The sequence below is a fragment of the Anolis carolinensis genome, chromosome 4, assembly GCF_035594765.1.
Source record: "Anolis carolinensis isolate JA03-04 chromosome 4, rAnoCar3.1.pri, whole genome shotgun sequence".
Lineage (NCBI taxonomy): Eukaryota > Metazoa > Chordata > Lepidosauria > Squamata > Dactyloidae > Anolis > Anolis carolinensis.
The window spans coordinates 43079416-43098530 of NC_085844.1; the positions used below are offsets into that span (position 1 = coordinate 43079416).

At 37.3% G+C, this 19115-nt stretch overlaps 1 protein-coding gene across 1 annotated transcript in view; it reads left to right on the plus strand.

Annotated features, from left to right (window-relative positions):
- The window catches only part of LOC100564185 (cytochrome P450 7B1), a 105494-nt gene that overhangs the window by 67073 nt on the left and 19306 nt on the right, over positions 1-19115 (plus strand). Inside the window, exons 2-3 of the mRNA XM_008108519.2 lie at positions 6421-6557; positions 18150-18746. Coding sequence (XP_008106726.2) covers positions 6421-6557; positions 18150-18746 — 734 coding nt within the window. The remainder of the gene's footprint in view (positions 1-6420; positions 6558-18149; positions 18747-19115) is intronic.

Consider the following 19115-nt stretch of genomic DNA (forward strand, 5'->3'; position numbering starts at 1 on the left):
CTGGTCATGATACTGCAGTAGATGTCCTTTGTATTTAACATCTAACCCATTGGAGACTGGTGTTTCTGATGTCAGTGCAGAATGAATCTATTCTGGTACTTAGCTTGAACTTTGCAGGAATTATCCAAGGTATTGAACCCAATTGCCTTAATAGATACAACATGTGGGATATCTCCTTTGAAATCTGAACTAAAACCTGAAGTACATTCATTTGTGGACACTGAAGCTCCTAGCCATCACTGGTTACACTGAATGGAAGAAAAACATTTTATGTTAATTTGGTAGGCTACAAAATTATCATGGGTATATATCTTTGGGCTGTGGGGGAATGGAGACTCTTCTTCTAACTGGACTGGTTTTAAACAAGGAGACTAGCAGCAGTAGCCTTAGTATCTAGGCTGAGATTTGACTTACTGTACAACAGCACTCAGTTTGTCCTAATAGAGCTGCCTCTAGTTCTAATGAGGACATTCATGCAGACACTTACTGAATAAGATTCAAACGGAGCCCTTTTTAGAGTAAGGCCCCTTCTACACTGCCATATAATCCAGATTATTAAAGCAGATAATCCACATTATCTGCTTTGAACTGGATTATATGAGTCTATACTGGCATATAATCCAGTTCAACACAGATAATCTGGATTTTATATAGCAATGTAGATTGGATCTAATTCAAACGTGAGCTTCAAAGGATTTATCCAGGGTGATACACCTTATCTTCCAAATGGATTCAGCACATCAAATAGCTTCTTACAAGTCTGGACTAAAATCCTGACATGGGTGAGGCACTCCTTTGCTTTATGTCATAATGAGTTCATTGGTTCAGGTGTATGTGAGGTGGGGCCTGGAACTATTACATTCCATTTTTTTACCAGTCCTCATGTTGAGAAATTATTTCTGACCCTGAATTTAAGGAAGTTGTGAGGAAGTATAAAATAACTTGTGGTTATTGTTTATATTTTATTTTTAAATTTTCTGCCAGCACAAATTTCATTCACTAGTTCTCTGGGAAGCTACTGTAGGTTCCCATTTTTATAGGTATAGCAGAAAATCAGAAATAATTGAAATTACTAGCACATTCTTAAGTGGATATTGGTGTCTGTTATCAGTCTGCTATGGGCTATATAGTCAGCCCGTGTGATAAATGAAAAAAAACGTTTCAGTGTTCATTACTAAATTTGGGGGAGGGGGGGTGAAAACCGTTTTGAAACTGTTTCTAAAATATCATAAGGGGTCCGTATGATAACCATAACTAACTTTTGTTACTTTTTCATTAAGTAATTGTGCCAATGGGGAAATTTCAGGGAAATTTCCTTTCTCCCTCATTTTAGAGCAATTAGGATGAAACTTGCTACAATTGTAGAACACATTTACCACTGTTACCCCCCCCCAAAGTTTCAGAATGTTTCACTCATCCACTGCTTTTTGGGGGATTTTTAAAGTTTTGACAAAAAGCCACAACAGCTATCCCCTTGAATGTCTCTATATGACACACAACACATAGCATAGGACAATGTGTTAGGGAAAGAAAATTGATGGAAGGCTGAATGAGGTATACACACCCCTTAAAAAGGTGTTATTATAGGCAGAGGGGACAGAAAACCTAGAAGAGAAGGGAGGGAAGGGAGTATCCTAGAAGTGGTGATAGTTGATTTATTGGATGCTCCTGAAAAGGAGCACTCCACACTCAACAAAACGTCATGTATAAACATGCAGGTCATGTTTATACTGTAGCATCAAGCTTCTTATAGCTGAGCTAAACATGTCTGAAGTAAACGATGACCCTTGTGTCTGTGCGATGGCAAGATATCTGCCTGATGTGATCCTGCAGACTTGGAGCATTAAGTTAATTTCCTCCTGGACTTGTGAGCTGTGATCTTTTTTACCCTGCGGAGAGCTTGTGAAGGATACAGCTTTTGATCGAACGGCAGAGCAGAGAGGTTGGAATTAGGTGCATTCAATTAGAATATGACAAACTGCCTATTTAAATGTATCTGTCACAGTGTTGCTTCAACAATGTATTGTTCTGTTCCTATAGTGAAGATGTGTCTCCCGCTCCAAGAAGAGCAGGTATGCCATCCATATAAGTTAGTCTCTTTGAGAAGCTAATTGAGCACTGCTATGATGCTGAGGGTATATTTCCATCTAAGATCCACTTCATTCCTTTAGTCACTTCATGGACAATTTGTATCCAGAATGGTTTTTGAGCCATTTCAGTTGATACTAGCTGCTAAGAGATTTCTTCTGTATAAGCTTGTTTTTAAAAATGATGTATCAAAGATCACAACACCTAGTTTCAGTTTTGTAGCACTGCCACTAAAAAGGAGAAATGTTCACATTCCTGCTTTGTCATGAATGTACTGTTAATCTTTGAGGCAGTTGTGATAACTGAATCACATGTGTCATGTGATAATGAGAGTGACCTAGATAATAACAGTTGAAAAGACAAATAAGGTTAATATTGAAAATAATTATCTTGTTGGTGTATTGGACATATTGATTGTCCAGTAGAATGAAAACAGATGTAAATCTTTGGATGAAAGAGTTTCACCTTAATTTAATAGCATCCAGAATTTGAAATGGGAAGAAGTTTAGGACAAGTAAAGGCTATCTCATCCTAGCTCAGGGAATCAGTCTGGAGTTCATTCCCTGCCCACCATGGAAGTGACACTCTTCATTGGCCACCATCCAGTGGCAGGGGCTATAATAGAGGGACTTGGTGATACATCAGTCTGGGGCCCAGAGAGGCAACAAGGGGCCCATGAATTTCTGACACCCAAAGCTATCTACTTGTTTCATGTTTATAACAATATTTTTCTACACAGAAAAACTAAAACTTTAGAATTTCTTGTTATACCACTGTATTCACTGAAAGAACTTTATTCAGTGTTGACTGGAGATTAAACATTGAAAAGACAATCAATTTTGAGAGGACACCCACCCCCCACCCAACCTTGCAAAATTTTCTGTTAGAGGCTCTGTTTAGTGGTCCTATGGGCCCCCAGAGGGCTATTTCTCTTACCAGCCTCTCAGGCTGGTCAATGATCACACATAGGATGGGCTAGCAATCATTCACCTCCCCAGTGCCTAAGGGTGCTTACTTGGAAAGGCCTGGGATCTTACTCATATCACATCAGCCAAATTACTGTCATTCCAGAAATGTATAACAGTGTGAAATGACCAATGAAGATGTTTCCATACAACCAATTAGGACATATCTAAAATAATCTATTTTAAAAATCGATTGGAATGAGTGACAAGTCAATCTTGCAGTATTGTACCAAATGAACAGGCAATTGCTCTTGTGCTTTCACTATCTTTCTTAGCTCCTTAGTACTATAATCAGTTTTAGCTTTTTTTCTTTGTTGTCAGGAGTGACTTGAGAAACTGCAAGTCGCTTCTGGTGTGAGATAATTGGCCATTTGCAAGGACGTTGCCCAGGGGACAATGGATGTTTGATATTTTACCATCCTGTGGGAGGCTCCTCTCATGTCCCCACATGGGGAGCTAGAGTTGACAGACGAGTGCTCACTCCCCGGATTTGAACCGCTGACCTTTTGGTCAGCAGTCCTGCCAGCACAAGGGTTTTTTATTTAAAAAATCAGTTTTAGCTAAGGCTATTTAATATCTTTGATTTTGTACTTGGGATCTGATGCCGGGATATAAATCACAGGACTGCGTTGGGTTCTATATTACACCTAATTCAGCAGGATTATGGATTTAAAATTTGTGAGTAGAAGAATTCTGGTGTGATTATTTCTGAAAGAGAAAGATGGGGTATAAATAGAGTAAATAAATAAATAAAGTTGACTGTGTGTATCAATTGTAGAAAATTAAACAGTATAAAATATATAGAAGCATAGAATAAGAAATGGAAGTGGATGGGCCAATTTCTAATGTGTGTCCATTCTAATGTGTTAATTCTTTCATCTATGGAATCATATTTCTGTAGTAATGTGAGAAATTATTTCAAAAATGAGATACAAATACATATTTAAATATTATTTTGTACATGCTTTCTTTAAAAGTACGCATTTCTCAATATGTTTAATCCCTATACTTTTCTGAAAGACTTTTGTTCTACAGCACATGCATTGAATACATTTTTGTGCATTTTCTTGAGCCAAGGAAAGCACTGGAGGATTATCTAAAGAATAATTGTATTTTAATCTGCATATTATTCTGGAGGTATAGATCAAATAAGTTTGCATACATCAAATTCTTAATGCATTTCTAGAAAAAGGCCAGGGCATTTGTTAAATCTGTTTTAAAGACCACATCGTTTTATCCACACGGATAGCAATCTTGGGATTTGCTCCATATGTTTAGCTTGTACTCTGGAACTGGGTTCATCATCTAAATTATATGATACAGTTCTCCAAAAAGTACAGTCCTGAACAGTCCTGAACGTCCATTGGCAAGAAAGGAAAAGATTACTCCAGCTCTCCACCCTTGGTGAATGCCTGTGGAGTGGCCACTAAGAGTAGCCAGTGGAATCTGTGATTGCAGGAAAACAACTTTAGAGTGTCTCCACACAGACTCTTTATCCTGGGACCAATCTGGAATAGCAAATCAATCCTGAGATGGCCTTGATAACTAGCCTCCCAACTGATGTGGAGCAAGAAAGAATCCTGACCATCCAGCAGCCCAACAGACAGTTGCCCTTACCGTCATCCTTCCATTTGCATTGTAGGCCAGCCAATGTGATATGGCTCATTGCTTGAAGTGACATTGACCAGAGTACCAAAGCAATGTGGGAGTGGAATGGAGGAATTTCCTCTTCTTCCTCCCTTCCTTTCTCCAGTTGCCTTGTTGCTCTGACTAGTATCACTCCAGGTGATCAACAACAGACACTAGTCATGTTGTGCTCGCTGGCTGCCCTTGGGTTGTCCCCAGGGACTATCTTATGTCCCTGGAGACAACAAGTAAGTGCCTTGGGTGTCCCTGGAATACCCAAGCCCATGAAACGTGTAATGGCTATATAAACTGGCCCAAGCACTTACACAAGCTCAAAGCCGTGGTTTGCTCGTGATTATCGGGAGAAGTTTGGAGTAACCCACAACTTTGGTTAAAAAGGTTCAATGCCATGTTCAGTGGCCCTGGCCTGTGTTAACCTAAATCAGCTCTGTTCATCAGGGAGCTGATTCGCTGCCCTTTTGGGAAAATGAGCCTATCAGATATGTCCTTAGTTTTTCTCCATTAGTGCCCTAGGTTGTAAAGGGATTCTCCCAGTGCTGAACCTCTCTTCTGTGTGAACAAAATGAAATTAGTGCCAGAGGCAACATACTTCATATACAAAATACATGCTTGCTCAAAGTTGTTTTTTTTAATGCACATTTATGGAGATTTAATCTACTTCATTTTAACCAATTCATTTTTTCCCTTCATTGCAGGACACTCTTTGCTTTATCAAAGCTGAAAAATGTTTCTTTTTCCACTCATCTTTCAACTAGTTGTTTTTACCTTTAAAATAATCTTGAGCAAAATATTTCTCTTTTCATTTAAAAGGCTCTCTTCTAAACTTTCACAGCTATGATAGGGTTAATCCAGCCACATAAATTTCTATGCCATGTATGATTGTAGTAAAGCCTGTGATCCCTTGATCTTTGATTAGATTCAGGCTAGTAAATATCTTGTGATTAATCAAAATGAGTTGTTCTGCATGTAGAATAAGTCACCTTTCCAGATGGGGCTGCAGCATCAGTATGTTTTAAAAATATTTATCTTTGTTTTAATCCTTTCTTTGACAGACCTGGCTTCTTTTCCTTTGTATGAAATCATTTTTGTGAACCTAAGCCAGAATTTTAAGGAGACAAATGCCGATTGCATTTGTACATTCACTATTTCATCAGTATTATTTGAATTGTACGGATAGTTCTATTTAATACAAAATCTAAGTGGGATATGTTTATGTATTTCTATCTATTGGATTTGTTTCAATCTGTTGTACTATATAAAATAAAAAAAATTAATTAACTTATATATGTTTCTGTACATAATGTGTGGTCCTTTTTAAAAACAACAATGCAACAGTGACATAAAACCTGTTTAGTCTCTTTTTTTCCTATTAAAATATGAACCTGATTATCTGATTTGGACATTCCATGCAGAATATATGCCTTCGATTCAGAGACTATTAGAAAGCTCATAACAACAGCAGCAACAACAACAAAAGTGTCATGGGTTGAAACTCTTAGTAGTTTTACTACACGTGAAACAAGAAACTCTGCAGTGTCTAATGATGCTCCATGTACAGGTCTAAGATACTTGAAGCCTCCCAGAACAGAACAATTGGTGGGGAAGTTCTTACCCCATGAAAGAGATGTTTTGGACATGATATTTTTCAACTAATGCATGAAAATTATATGTTTATTTGGATTAATAATTTTTCTTTTCCTATCTTTTGTTTTCTTTCCAGGAGACCTGGCGAGCCTCCTTTAGAAGCTGGTTGGATCCCATTCTTGGGAGAGGCTCTGAATTTTAGAAAGGATGCAACCAGCTTTTTATTGTCCTTGCAGAAAAAACATGGAGATGTTTTCACAATATATTTGGCTGGTGAGAGGATTGTTATTCATTTTTTCAAAGACTCCTTAGTAAGCAAAGTGAAAATGTTTATGCTCTTTGTTTTTCTTTTTATGTTCTTACAAACATAATGGTGTAACATTAGTAGTAGCATCTAGAAACTGCCACCTGATAGATACTTCTGGCTACCTCAAAATTGATCTATAGGGGATTAACTATTTTGTGGTAGTACAAAATAGTATGAGAATATACATTTTAAAATATTAGGGCCTAAATTGTATTGCTTATTCCCAATTAGAGTTGGTTCACTGAATCAGTTGTTGGATGGTAAGTCACACAGTGGCAAATCCCATTGATTCAGTAGACCTGTTCTAGATGGTCCTTTCAAATCCCAGCCAAAATAAATTGATGAATAGATTATAAAACCCACATTTAACTCACATCACCGTATATGCAGAGGCTTTATAGTATAATATACATTATATCAAAGCTAGTAGTGATATTGTTGTGGTTTATTGGAAGGTGAGGTTTACTACTCCTCTCAATGGTTGCAATTCTACTGATAACCCTCTTTGTCCCCAGAGGCAAATGCAGTGCATCAGTGGGTTTTTTTCTCCTTAAAGCCCTATACCTGTGGAAAGTGGGGGATAGCTAATAAAACTGAAGCTATGGAGGGAGGAAAGTACCGAAACACCCATTTTCATGCATGCAGAGGAGTTATTAATGAATAACAAGAAGGTAAAGATTAGTTAAAACTAAAACTGTACTGTATTAGGACAATACAAATATTTGGGTTTTGGAACAAGGTAAACACCAAAATAGTACGGTCATATATACCTATAACAATAAAAGTAACAGAATTATTTATGTCCTGATTTTTGGAAAAAGAAGTTACTTACAGCTTGCTTTTTGTAATGAGTTACTTCTAAGCAATGTTTCAACTATTTCCCCTTGAGTTCTCAATGATCTCAAATATTAAATTGCTGATCTCTATAGGGATGGGCTCTGGTTCAGTGACTGAGCATGTGTATGAAAAGGGTTCTAGATTCAGTCTGGGTAGAGCTAAGAAAGACTTATTTCTGAAACCCTGGAGTTGATGATGACAATATTAGCTAGATCAGTGGTTCTCAACCTGTGGGTCCCCAGGTGTTTTGGCTCACAACTCCCAGAAATCCCAGCAAGTTTACCAGCTGTTAGGATTTCTGGGAGTTGAAGGACAAAACATCTGGGGACTCACAGGTTGGAAACCACTGAGCTAGATGGATAAGCAGTTTGAGTATAAGACAACTTCAATTAAATTAGAACCTAATAACAGGTTCTGTACTGGGAGATTGGAAAGAGGCTCATGTAACACCATGGTTTAAAAAGAGAGCCATGATATTGCAGACATGTTAGAGATAAGTAAATTGGTTTAAAAAATCAGACTTACAAAGGAACATTCCTACTGAAGAAAAATCATATGGCTTCTGCAATGGTAAGATAAATCTCACTATCCTTTCATTAAAAGAAAGTGCCGAAATAAATTCCTTATCTGGAAAAAAATATGATTAAATGAGGACATCATTTGCCATTGGACCTGATGTGTGGCCATTGGATCAGGAATCATCCAATGAAGCATATTTGAAAATTCAGGTCAGATAACAGAAAATAAATTATGGGTTTCCCTATGACATTGTACAGTGATTGTTACCAAGGTGTTTGGATGAACTAGACGTTGTTTAGACAAGCTGATGAAGGATTGTGCTATCCAGTGACTGCTAATCACAAGACCTATATGTTCTCCAGTAACAGAATATATCAAAACTCTAGCATTCAGCATCAATTGCTACATGTATAGTACATGTGCATGTAAAGGAAGGGTGGTTTTTTTTTTGTTTTTATGTCTTGCTTATAGGCTTTTCATTGGGATTTTGCTGACTACTGTGGAAAAAGAATGCCTATCTAGCTCAGCTTTTGATTTGATCTGGTATGCTGTGTGGCATACTTATATGCTTATGTTCTGATACTTTTTTGTGTCTTTGATGAAATTTCTGTTTTCTGTGGCACTTGTATGAGAGTGTATGTCAGATTGGACCTATGGCGTTCTCCACACTGGAAAATGAATGTGGTCCTCTCTGCTGCTATTTAGACAACCATTGAAAATAACTTCTTTTGATCTGCTTTTGAAATGAATCTGCCTCTCCTTTTTTATTCTTTTATTTTGTTTTATGTTATTTGTCTCGCTGTTGTAGCTTTTAAAAAAACAGTGTTATGCTTACTATGTGTGCTTATAGTGCTCAACTGTTTGCCATTAGAGATGTCCCAAATATTGGATGGAAAGTGGAACAGACATATTTCAAGTAAATAAGCCCCGGTGGTGCAGCGGATTAAACTGCTGAGCTGCTGAACTTGCTGACTGAAAGGTTGGCAGTTCAAATACATGTAGCAGGGGAAGCTCCTGCTGTTAGCCCCAGCTTCTGCCAACCTAGCAGTTTGAAAACATGCAAATGTGAGTAGATCAATCGGTACCGCTCCGGCAGGAAGGTAATGGCACTCCATTACGTGTGTGACAACACCGGCTCTTTGGCTTAGTAATGGAGATGAACACCAACCCCCAGAGTTGGACAGGATTAGACTTAATGTCAGGGAAAACCTCCTCCCCCTATTTCACTGTTGTATCTGTGGGCATTTAGGCTATTTGTCAATGTGAACAATGTGAGTGAGGAGCAGAACTGCTGTGGTAGTTGCAGCAGTGGTAACAACACCAGCGAAGAAAAAAAAGGAGAGAAATAATATTGTAAGCCAAAAGGATAGAGAAATTCACTCCAAATAAGGCCAAAGGCTTGATTTCAAGCTTTCAGCCCACTGTTAAGTAAAACTAAAACTAAACTGCACCTAAATTGACACACTCCCTCCTAAACTTTCCATAACATGTTGGCCCTTCTGAATATATTCTTAGTAAACTGTTTTTGATTTGGCTTTTATACACTATAAAATGGCAGTCAAGAAAACCAATTTAGGAATCCCAGCCATCCCTCTCCAAATCTGCAAGAATAATATATCTTTTTGAACATCAGCAAATGAAAGTGATAAATACTGTGCTTGCACAGTATAGGTATTACTGGGTTCCTCTTCTTTTACCTTTTTTTCTTAAAAATATACTAGTGTTACACACTTCAAACATATGACAGCTAATTAATTCATCTTTGTCTCTTGGGGTAATCTCTGTGTGCGGCCAAGTTAGAAGAAATGGGATGTATTTATGATTCAAATTTCACCTTTTAACCTATAACATTATGACTGCCACAAAACAGTGAGGAGAACAGACTTAGGAGTTATCGGTGGTGTTCTTTTTTCTGAAACGGCAGAGTTTGTATGACTTCATGACACTTATTGTTTTAACCGTCTCGCTTTCTGTTAATATTGAATACTGGAAGCCTATAAAATGGAAAGATCAATAAATCCACTTCTGTGCATTATTATTTGAGATCCCAATATACACAGTAGTTCACTATGTCTTTCTGAAATGACAGAATTGAGGTGCTCAGAACTATCAAACTATTCACAACATTGCTATTCTGCTGTGTGTGTGGTGTATGTGTTTGTGTGTGTATATAATTGTTACTTCAGTCCCTTCGATGTGCTGCTAAAGGTCCTGTCAAAAATCGCTGCCAATATATATTGTTCTAATTATTAGTTCTCAGAGTAGTTCATTTGGAAAATGCGGAACGATGCTTGGAGTTTCTGGCATTGCCCTAGACTGGTGACGTGATTTCACTGATTGTTCTTTCCCGAGTGATGAGCAAATGATTGTCATCCTGAAAAGTCTTAAGGGACATGGATGTCATCTTAATAAAGAAATTAAAAAGCACATCTTTCCATGAGAAACAATGTAAATTCCTGACCTGTCGCAGAAAATAGTTCTCTAATTGGTTTTGTGTGGTGGTGCAGCAGAATCGTTTTCTCTAAACGTCATTCCAACGAATCGCTACTGTACATCATTGTCAACAGTTCAGCAAAATCTTCCTAATAAGACCACTCTTACATAAATGTGATCATCTTCTTTCCCCTCTCCTCCAACCCCCAAAAGAGTTTTTTCTTAGAAGCCCAGTCTATATAACTCAGTTGTCTAGCTAGGCAATGCATTAGCACTGTATACTTGAAAGTCTCTCTCTTTTTTTTGTGATTTCTCATGAGATGTTCTGAAACACTGTGACAAATTTATAAGGAGCCAACATTAATCAATTATAGCAAAACAAGTGAAGATCTTCTGACATGTTAAAAGCCAATAAACTTATCAGTAACATCACATAGTATACGCTTTCACGCATTGGAGTCAATTTGGCTAGGTGCAGTATTTGTGATGGAGTTATTGTATACTTTATAGGAAGGTGGACCCGTGTTTATTCATTGCCCCATGTATATTTGCTTACTGTTCTAACAACAGATTACTAACAGCTGTAAAAGCTTTCTGGGGAGACAAATGCATTTTTGTGCTTTTTGAGGAGGTGTACCTGATGTATACCCAATGATTCTTCAAAATGCCCAACAGATGTAAAGACACTAGCACTGATGGTGTCAAATGTCATATTCTGAAGATGGACAGATATAATTTTTCATTTGCTAAAACCAAGGCCTCTTAGGTTGGTATAAGTAATGTCCTTTCCTGTTTATATCAATGGGAGGGGAATCTGGTAAGAAATGCAAGGCAAGGGGAGAACATAGGCACCTTTGGTAGAAGGTTTCTGCAACTTCCTTTCGCCTTACCGTTCTCAGTTCCACTTACAATTCATCTTTTAGAAGCCACTCACTCTACAAACTCACAGACCTGCTTAGGCCATATTGCCCAAGCAGGCATCTAACCAAATAGACTCCAGTGCCTGAAAGCATGTACTTTTTAGCCATGACTATGCCATAGTTGTGGCTGATAAAGCACTGCTGCAAGCATGATGTTGCATTCTGCACAAGTATGTTGGTACAACAAATCATTGAATTGTAATTCATAAAATAGTTAAGAGGCAAGTTTAGAATTCAACTGCTCAGTCCCCGTGTCCTGAATAAAGCCTAGTAATTTTAGATTTGCTTCCAAGTAAATTTACTTCCATATAAGAAGTGAATTTTATTTATTTATTTACTTTGTTTTATATCCCGACCTCTCTCCCTCACAGAGGGACTCAGACCAGCTAACAGATGCCGTTTCATCATTAAAATAAGTTGTTGTCCTGGTTTTCCCTTTCTTATGGATAATTTTGGGGTTTTGCTGCAAAATTAACTGAATGAAGATCCAGCACATGGGTTGTAGCTGACTTCAGAAGTTTATGTGTAAATAGCTGCATAATCAATAGAAAGAAAGACATTAAAGACCTTTTAATCTTCAAGGTTTGTAGGGTTTAAAAATCTTTTCTTATGCAATTAGATAGAAGAACTGAGTCTGCTTATTAAGCAATAAGGAGTTTTCCCATAGCTCTCATACTGAGATGTCTCTTCATATTCCACTCAGAGAAAGGAAAGGTTTGAGTATCAGCAGACATTGCCAGATCCTTAAAAAGGACTTCATTAAACTGTCACTGTGGACCTAGTATAAATGGGTCTAATACTGAAAGCAGGCTGCTTTTAGGAAGACTTGTGGTCTGATCCCTTGAACTCCTTGGCAGATGTGGGAATAAGCTCCTGCAACTCATTAGACAGACGCTCCGGCTTGTGAGGTGGTGGTGGTGGTTCAGCTTCCAGGGTTTTCAAACAAGAAATAAAATCCTTCTCGGGTTGTTACAACTGACCAGACATTTCTATCCATTGGGAAAGAATGTTTGCTTTTCAGTAGGTGAAGAACAAGTATAGGAAAGACACAGTCTTGACTGCAGGTAAGCAGGAGAGTGGGGAGTGCAATAAAATGAATTTTCACAGCTGACAAAAAGTAAGTACATGCCATTTAAGTTCATGCATGTATCATGCTGTGTGATTTTTATGTGAGCTACACTGGCCTATGGAAAGGGGATGTGTACATTTGTGTTTCAGTCTCTTTTTGTATCAATGTCTGTACATGTCTGTGGATGCATGCTCTCACATAGCAACACACGCGCGTGCACACGCACACACACACGCACACACACACACACACATATACACACACATACACACACACACACACACACACACACATACACACACACACACACACACACACACACACACACATAACGTGTGCACATTTTTCATTGTTTGCCAGTGTCTCTTGCTAGATTTTTTTTAGGTGATAGCCTTTGACCTGAATGTTGTTATTAGTGCCAACCAAAGTAGATCTGTTAAATCAAAGGCTGAGAGATAACTAAACATAAAGGTAAATCAAACTGATAAAATGGAGTTGACTCTTGTTGTGATTGACAGTAAGATTCAAGCCAGTGAGGATGAGTACTAGATTCTGTAATAGGAAAATCACACTTCTAAAGATACTCATGGCCCAATCCTATGTGTATTCAGACCTACAGCACTTACCCCTAGCATGTCTTCTTTTTTCAAGTATAGGGGTGAGACAAGGTGTAGCTTGATTCTTTGATGGGGACACCTGCTAGAGTGAAAATAAATACAATTTGCCAGAATAGAATTGTAAATCTGATTTAAACCATGGAATCCAACCCTAGGTATATTTGCTCAGAATTAACTTGCTCCATGTTTATTGGGCTTAGTCCCAAGCTACAATGTGTAGAGTGTGTATCTGGCTTCTGCTGCAGAGAAATGATGACAGGTTTTCCCTTGCTACATACTCCTTTCTTCTTTTGGGGTTTGCTTTTTAAAAGGAATGAAACTTCACTATTTAAAATGAGGCTTCCAGAAGGCTTGTTTGCTAAGTCACAATGTAGAGAGAAACATTTGTTTGATTATTTTAATTTTGTTGCTTAGCATAATTTGACGTACTACAAAAATATATTTTCCATATTAGAATTCTGCATGCCCTTTCTTGTTTTGTCTTTAATTCTTCCATTTTTATCTCTGCATGGACTTGAATATTGAATTGGCAAAAAGAGGGTTCACTTTCTGGCATGTAATAGCTAAAAATCATCAGACGAATGGAGGTGTTGATGTCCTGACACTTCCTTTGTCAGGGATGTATTGCATGAAGCCCTACACTTGAATGGACTTACATAGAATAAGTGTGCATAAAGACATTGAGCTGAGACCTAAACAGATTGACTTGGAAACAAATCCAAATGATTCCTAGGGGAGCGTCGTTTTGGGGCTGATGTAAGAATTATATAGGATCCTATTCTCGACAAATGTGCTCACAACAGGGCTGATAATCGACTCTGTGCCCGTGCTGGAAAGATGATTTGCTTGAAATTATGTTGATATTTAAATATATAAGAATTGGGAATTGTTTTGCAAAATGTTGGAGTGGAGATCACAAAGAAGGCAGCTCGTATTTTTCATCTGAAAATAGCAGATGGCGGACAGATGGTTTAAATTAATATTAATTAATTTTTTAAAGAAATCTTAAATTGTTTACCCTGAATGCTCAAAGTTGGGAAGCTAGCTGACATCTTCAGGTTAATAGCATTCAAAATCAGCTTGTTAAATACCAGAACAGAGTATAGTGTCTTCAGTCTTTTGGTCACAACTTTGATGCCTGGAATAAGAAGTGACTCTCAAGATGATTTTATTTTAAATGGTTGGGCTGTGGCCAGGGGAAAAGAATACTCAAATTGTTGAATAGTTTGGGGCTAAACCTTGCATACAGCTCTTGTTTATTACCTCTGTCTGCACACTGTTCAGATGTCTATATTTTAATGCATATATACTGAGCTTATGCTTCAAAGATTGCTTCTACCATTTCGAGAAAATTTTTATAACAGGAAAATAGTAAGCTGTTATATTTCGAAGTCAGTCTTTATGAGTGTAGTAGGACTTTTATTTAAATGGATACAATATTTCATCTTCTAATAATTTTTGTATAAATACAATGAAATATCTTAAATTAGGATTGTATTTGTAAATGGAAATGTTATCTTTACATAAAATCATTGTTGTATATTATATTTTAGGATCACCGTGATTTTATTTTACTAGAAATAACCACAAAGATAGGAGCCCTTGGTGGTGCAGTGAATTAAACCACTGAGCTGTTGAACTTGCTGACTGAAAGATTGGCGGTTCAAATCCAGGGAGCAGAGTGAGCTCCCACTATTAGCCACTTCTGCCAACCTAGCAGTTAGAAAACATGCAAATGTGAGTACATCAATAGGTACTGCTTCTGCGGGAAGGTAAAGGCACTCCATGCAGACATGCTGGCCAGATGACCTGGGAGGTGTCTACGGACAACGCTGGCCCTTCAGCTTAGAAATGGAGATGAGCACCAACTCACAGAGTTGGACACGACTAGACTTAATGTCAAGGGAAATCTTTACCAAAAGATAGTCAATGGTTAGTATGTGGGAAGGGTTATTGCCCTTCACAGTAAACTTTGGGGAAAATTTTGAAACTTGAGTTTCTAGATCAGACTAGTTTCTGACTTCGAAATTACATTTTTATTAATGGGTGGATTTTGACAGCAACACACCTTAGAAATGAAGGAATGGTTTTTTTTTCTCTCTTCTTTTTAACAGAAGAGAATGTTTGACAAATTGAACCAGTCATGTCATTCATCCTTCTTTATTTAATCTACCTTTCTAACAACACTGTGTTGGATCCAAAATTCCCTTTCACAAACAGAACACTCCTTTCATTGGAAGAAGATTCCTTCTGTTAAATGGAGTTTTTTCTATTTACAGAAAGGAAACTAATTTGAAATGTTTAGGATCAGAAATTGTTTGGATTTCAGTTTTTGGAATATTTTCATAAGCATAATGACATATCATGAAAGGTAAACACAAATGGTCATTTATGTTTCTTATACACCTTTTCAGAGAGCCAGAGTGGTTTGGTAGTTTAGATGTTGTACTAAAATTGGATATCAGGGTTCAAATTCCCTTTCAGCCATGAAAAGCTAGTCAGTGTCCTTGGGCAAGTCACAATCCCTTAGCCACAAACAAAGGCAATCTTAACATCCCTCTCAACAAACCTTGCCAAGAAAACCCTGTGATGGGTTTGTCTGGGTCTCCATATGTTCGAAATGATATGAAGGGACATGACAGCAATAACACAACTTCTTAAACATATTGGCTAAAGATAATTTTATGTAATATTTGCAATAAATGTGTAAGTGAAGCAAAGTTTCTGTACACTGGACAATTAGAAACCCATGTGGTGAGTTCAGATTTTGGAGGATTACACATTCAGAATTCCAGATAAGAGATGCATACCCTGTATTGTTGTTTTTCCAGGACATGTCTTTGTTCATTTTTTTCTATGGGGCCTTCAGATTTTATTTAAAAAACCTTTACCAGTGAAATGTATTTTGCAGCATAAACTATTGTTCTTAAGCTTATCTTAAACAATAACAATTTACATTAAACGTGATGGCTGCTACTTCATAGTAATTTTATCAGTTTATTTGGCTTGCAGTATATAGAATGGCTCCTGACCCAGGCAGTGAAAAAAATATTACACCTAAGTGAGTAAAGATGCCACTCTTGCCCTAACTTTTGACAGGAGCAGTAGAATCCTCAGTGCTCATCACTTTGGAGGCAGAAGCAGTTGGGGAAAGCTCTGACAACTGTCCCTTTTGTCCTTCTCCACAGATTGTTATTAATAGCGATATTCTTATGGAGTGCTCTTGGAAAAATGAGGAAAGAGAAATCTGTTCAAGAATCACTCTTTTTAAATGGAAATAGTAGTTGCCAATCTCATCAATATAAATCTCACAATTTTCAGTGGTCTGGAAAAAGATCCTCCTGCACCCTGCCTCTCAGATTTTATTCTGGACTGATGTTATATTGGGCATTAGCAAGGGAACCAGAGCTACACATATAGCTGAAAGCTTGTCAAGTTCATTTACTATATCACCAATTTCAACTACATCTTAGCAAGCATGAGAACCATGCAAGCTTTTGCATGCTACAATACATTCAGATGTTCTTTCAAACTTCTAAACCATACAAACTACCTAGCTGACATGAGGTAACCATTTTCCATTAGACCAATGAAAAATAAAAAGGGGTAACTGATGCTATGTCAATTGGAACAATGAGACACAATGGAGAAGACCCTGCCGATCATCAAATAGTGTGGATTACATTGGGGGTGGGGTAAATGTCTCATCCATATATTTTACAAAAGTGCTCAAAATAGTATTCTGAAGATTTCATCTTTTAAAAATACAATGTAGTCAAGAACTTATGTGGTTGAATGTTTGCTTATGTTTCAGAGGTTTTAGCTTGTTCTTCATATCTTGAATGTGGGAGACTATTGTGTCGAAGAGTATGATTTCAACTTTTTAAACTGAAGATGGCAAAATAAACATGCAATTTATGCTCTCTCTCCCATCTCAATGTGTAGATTTGTTCCAAATGTGAGCCCAGAATGGAATCAATAATACCCATTTACAACAATGATCATAAACTTCCCGGAATATTGAGCCTAATGTGTTATAGTAATAGTGTGTACACTTACACCCATGTAAGCTGGTTTGGACCCATGGGACATATTATCAAGTAATGATACTAAGCCCCATTGCAGACAGTTGACTTGAGTTGGTGTAGTATTGGGGTGTTAGTCAAGAAACCACATAAGATATTTGAGAATTCATCATGCTGATTATATTGTTGAATAGCTTAAGAAAATGTATAAAGGAGAAAACTAGAACAGTTACCTATGACTTGTTTACAAGAGTAAGAATGTTTGTTGTAGAAGAATAGGAAATTAGGTAAAAAGTCATTAGTGGAGGAACAGTTTAGGTCAGATTGTAACAAACTGATTATGTGTAAGTGAACTACAATGGCTTCTAGTGCAAATCAAGACTGAAGTCTTCCTCAATGCCAAAATGACTACATTTAGGTTTTTGCATTTTGGATATATGATGAGAAGACATGACATATTGGGAAAGCTCATTGGGAAAGCTGAGGGTGGTGAAAAAAGCTAAAGGCAGTAAAGAAAGACCATACTGCAGATGGATTGCCTCTGTAAAGGAAATTACAGTCTTGAGTTTGTAAGACTTGACCAGGGTTGTTGATGTCACAATGTTATTAATAGTAAAATCTCATTGATGTCTTTCATTCCTAAACAGCCATAAGTCAAGGCCAACTATAAGTCAAAGCCAACTTGATGGCACATACGGTAATAATAAATGAGCTATTATTAATAATACATGTCAATGCAACAATAGTCTGTGACTTAAATTTCTTGATAAAAGTTAATGTGCAAATAAATATGTGGGCATAACTATTTCTTTATGTGAGGAAGATCTCTATCTTTCTTCCTTCACCTTCCCTCTAACCAACCAGATAGGTAGATTTTGTTCAAAGAACAAGTATTTTCATGCCATAAACTGATTTCATTCACTGTGCTCCATGTATGTTGCCACATCTCAAACTTTCCCTGAACTGTTCTTTATTCTAGTTTTAGAGCACTGGATATTTGTCATATCTTGGCTTTTTTTGAGATTCTCAAAAACTCAGGATCACAACTGATTCTCAGATTCACAACTGAGTTGATGCAAACTGAAAAAAACTTGGGTTAAATTGGTATATTGAGTTTAACCTTTTTTTTCTTTTTCAGGCAAATATATTACATTTATATTAGACCCCCTGCAGTTTCCTTCTGTAATCAAGAATGGAAAACACTTGGAATTCAGTGAAATAGCAGATGAGATATCATCCCGAGCATTTGACCATCCACCTGTTTTAAAAGAGATTTACTCAAACCTAAGTGAAAATGTGCACAGGGGTTATCAGTACCTTATAGGGAAATCATTGGATGAACTCTCTGACAGCATGATGAAAAACCTCCAAAGTCTATTTAAGGCGAAGTTCTCACACACAGCAGATTGGGAAAAAGAGACAGTGAATAAGTTCTGCTTCTCCATCATATTTGAAGCCAGTTTTAGAACGCTGTATGGAAGAGATCCTGATGCAGATGGCTACAGTGTAACTGATGCCATTGGAGACAAGTTTCTCAAGTTCGATGCCAGTTTTGCCTATTTGGCTGCAAACATACCAGCTGAATTGTTGGGAGAAACCAAGGGAATCCGGAAAGAACTAATCAATTTCTTTAAACCTGCAAATATGTCAAAGTGGTTGGGATGTTCAGAAGTAGTCCAAGACAGAAAGAATGTGTTCGAGATGTATGAAGCACTTGGAGACTACGACAAATCAGGTGGCAAACTTTTGAATGATTGCTTGTCTAGAATACGATAATTTACTAGAGACCTTTGAAATAAAATGGCAAAATTGCGACCTTGAACATTTTTAATGTTTTTTCTAATTGGCTAATGATAAAATGTTTTATTCTGAAACAACCCTGTATGATAATTGATTCTCTCTTTCTCTCTTTCACTCTTTTTTTGGCAGAGGTGGTAAAACAAGATACTTAATGGCGATAATGAGAGAGCTTATAACAGAGCTGCATTTCCTCTCTTTATTTCGCCCCCGCCCCCACCCTGAAATTACATTTCAAACTATTCTCATTAAGCAGAAAATTAGACTTCAGAAGCCTATTGGTCCTCATTAGCATTCACTGATCCTT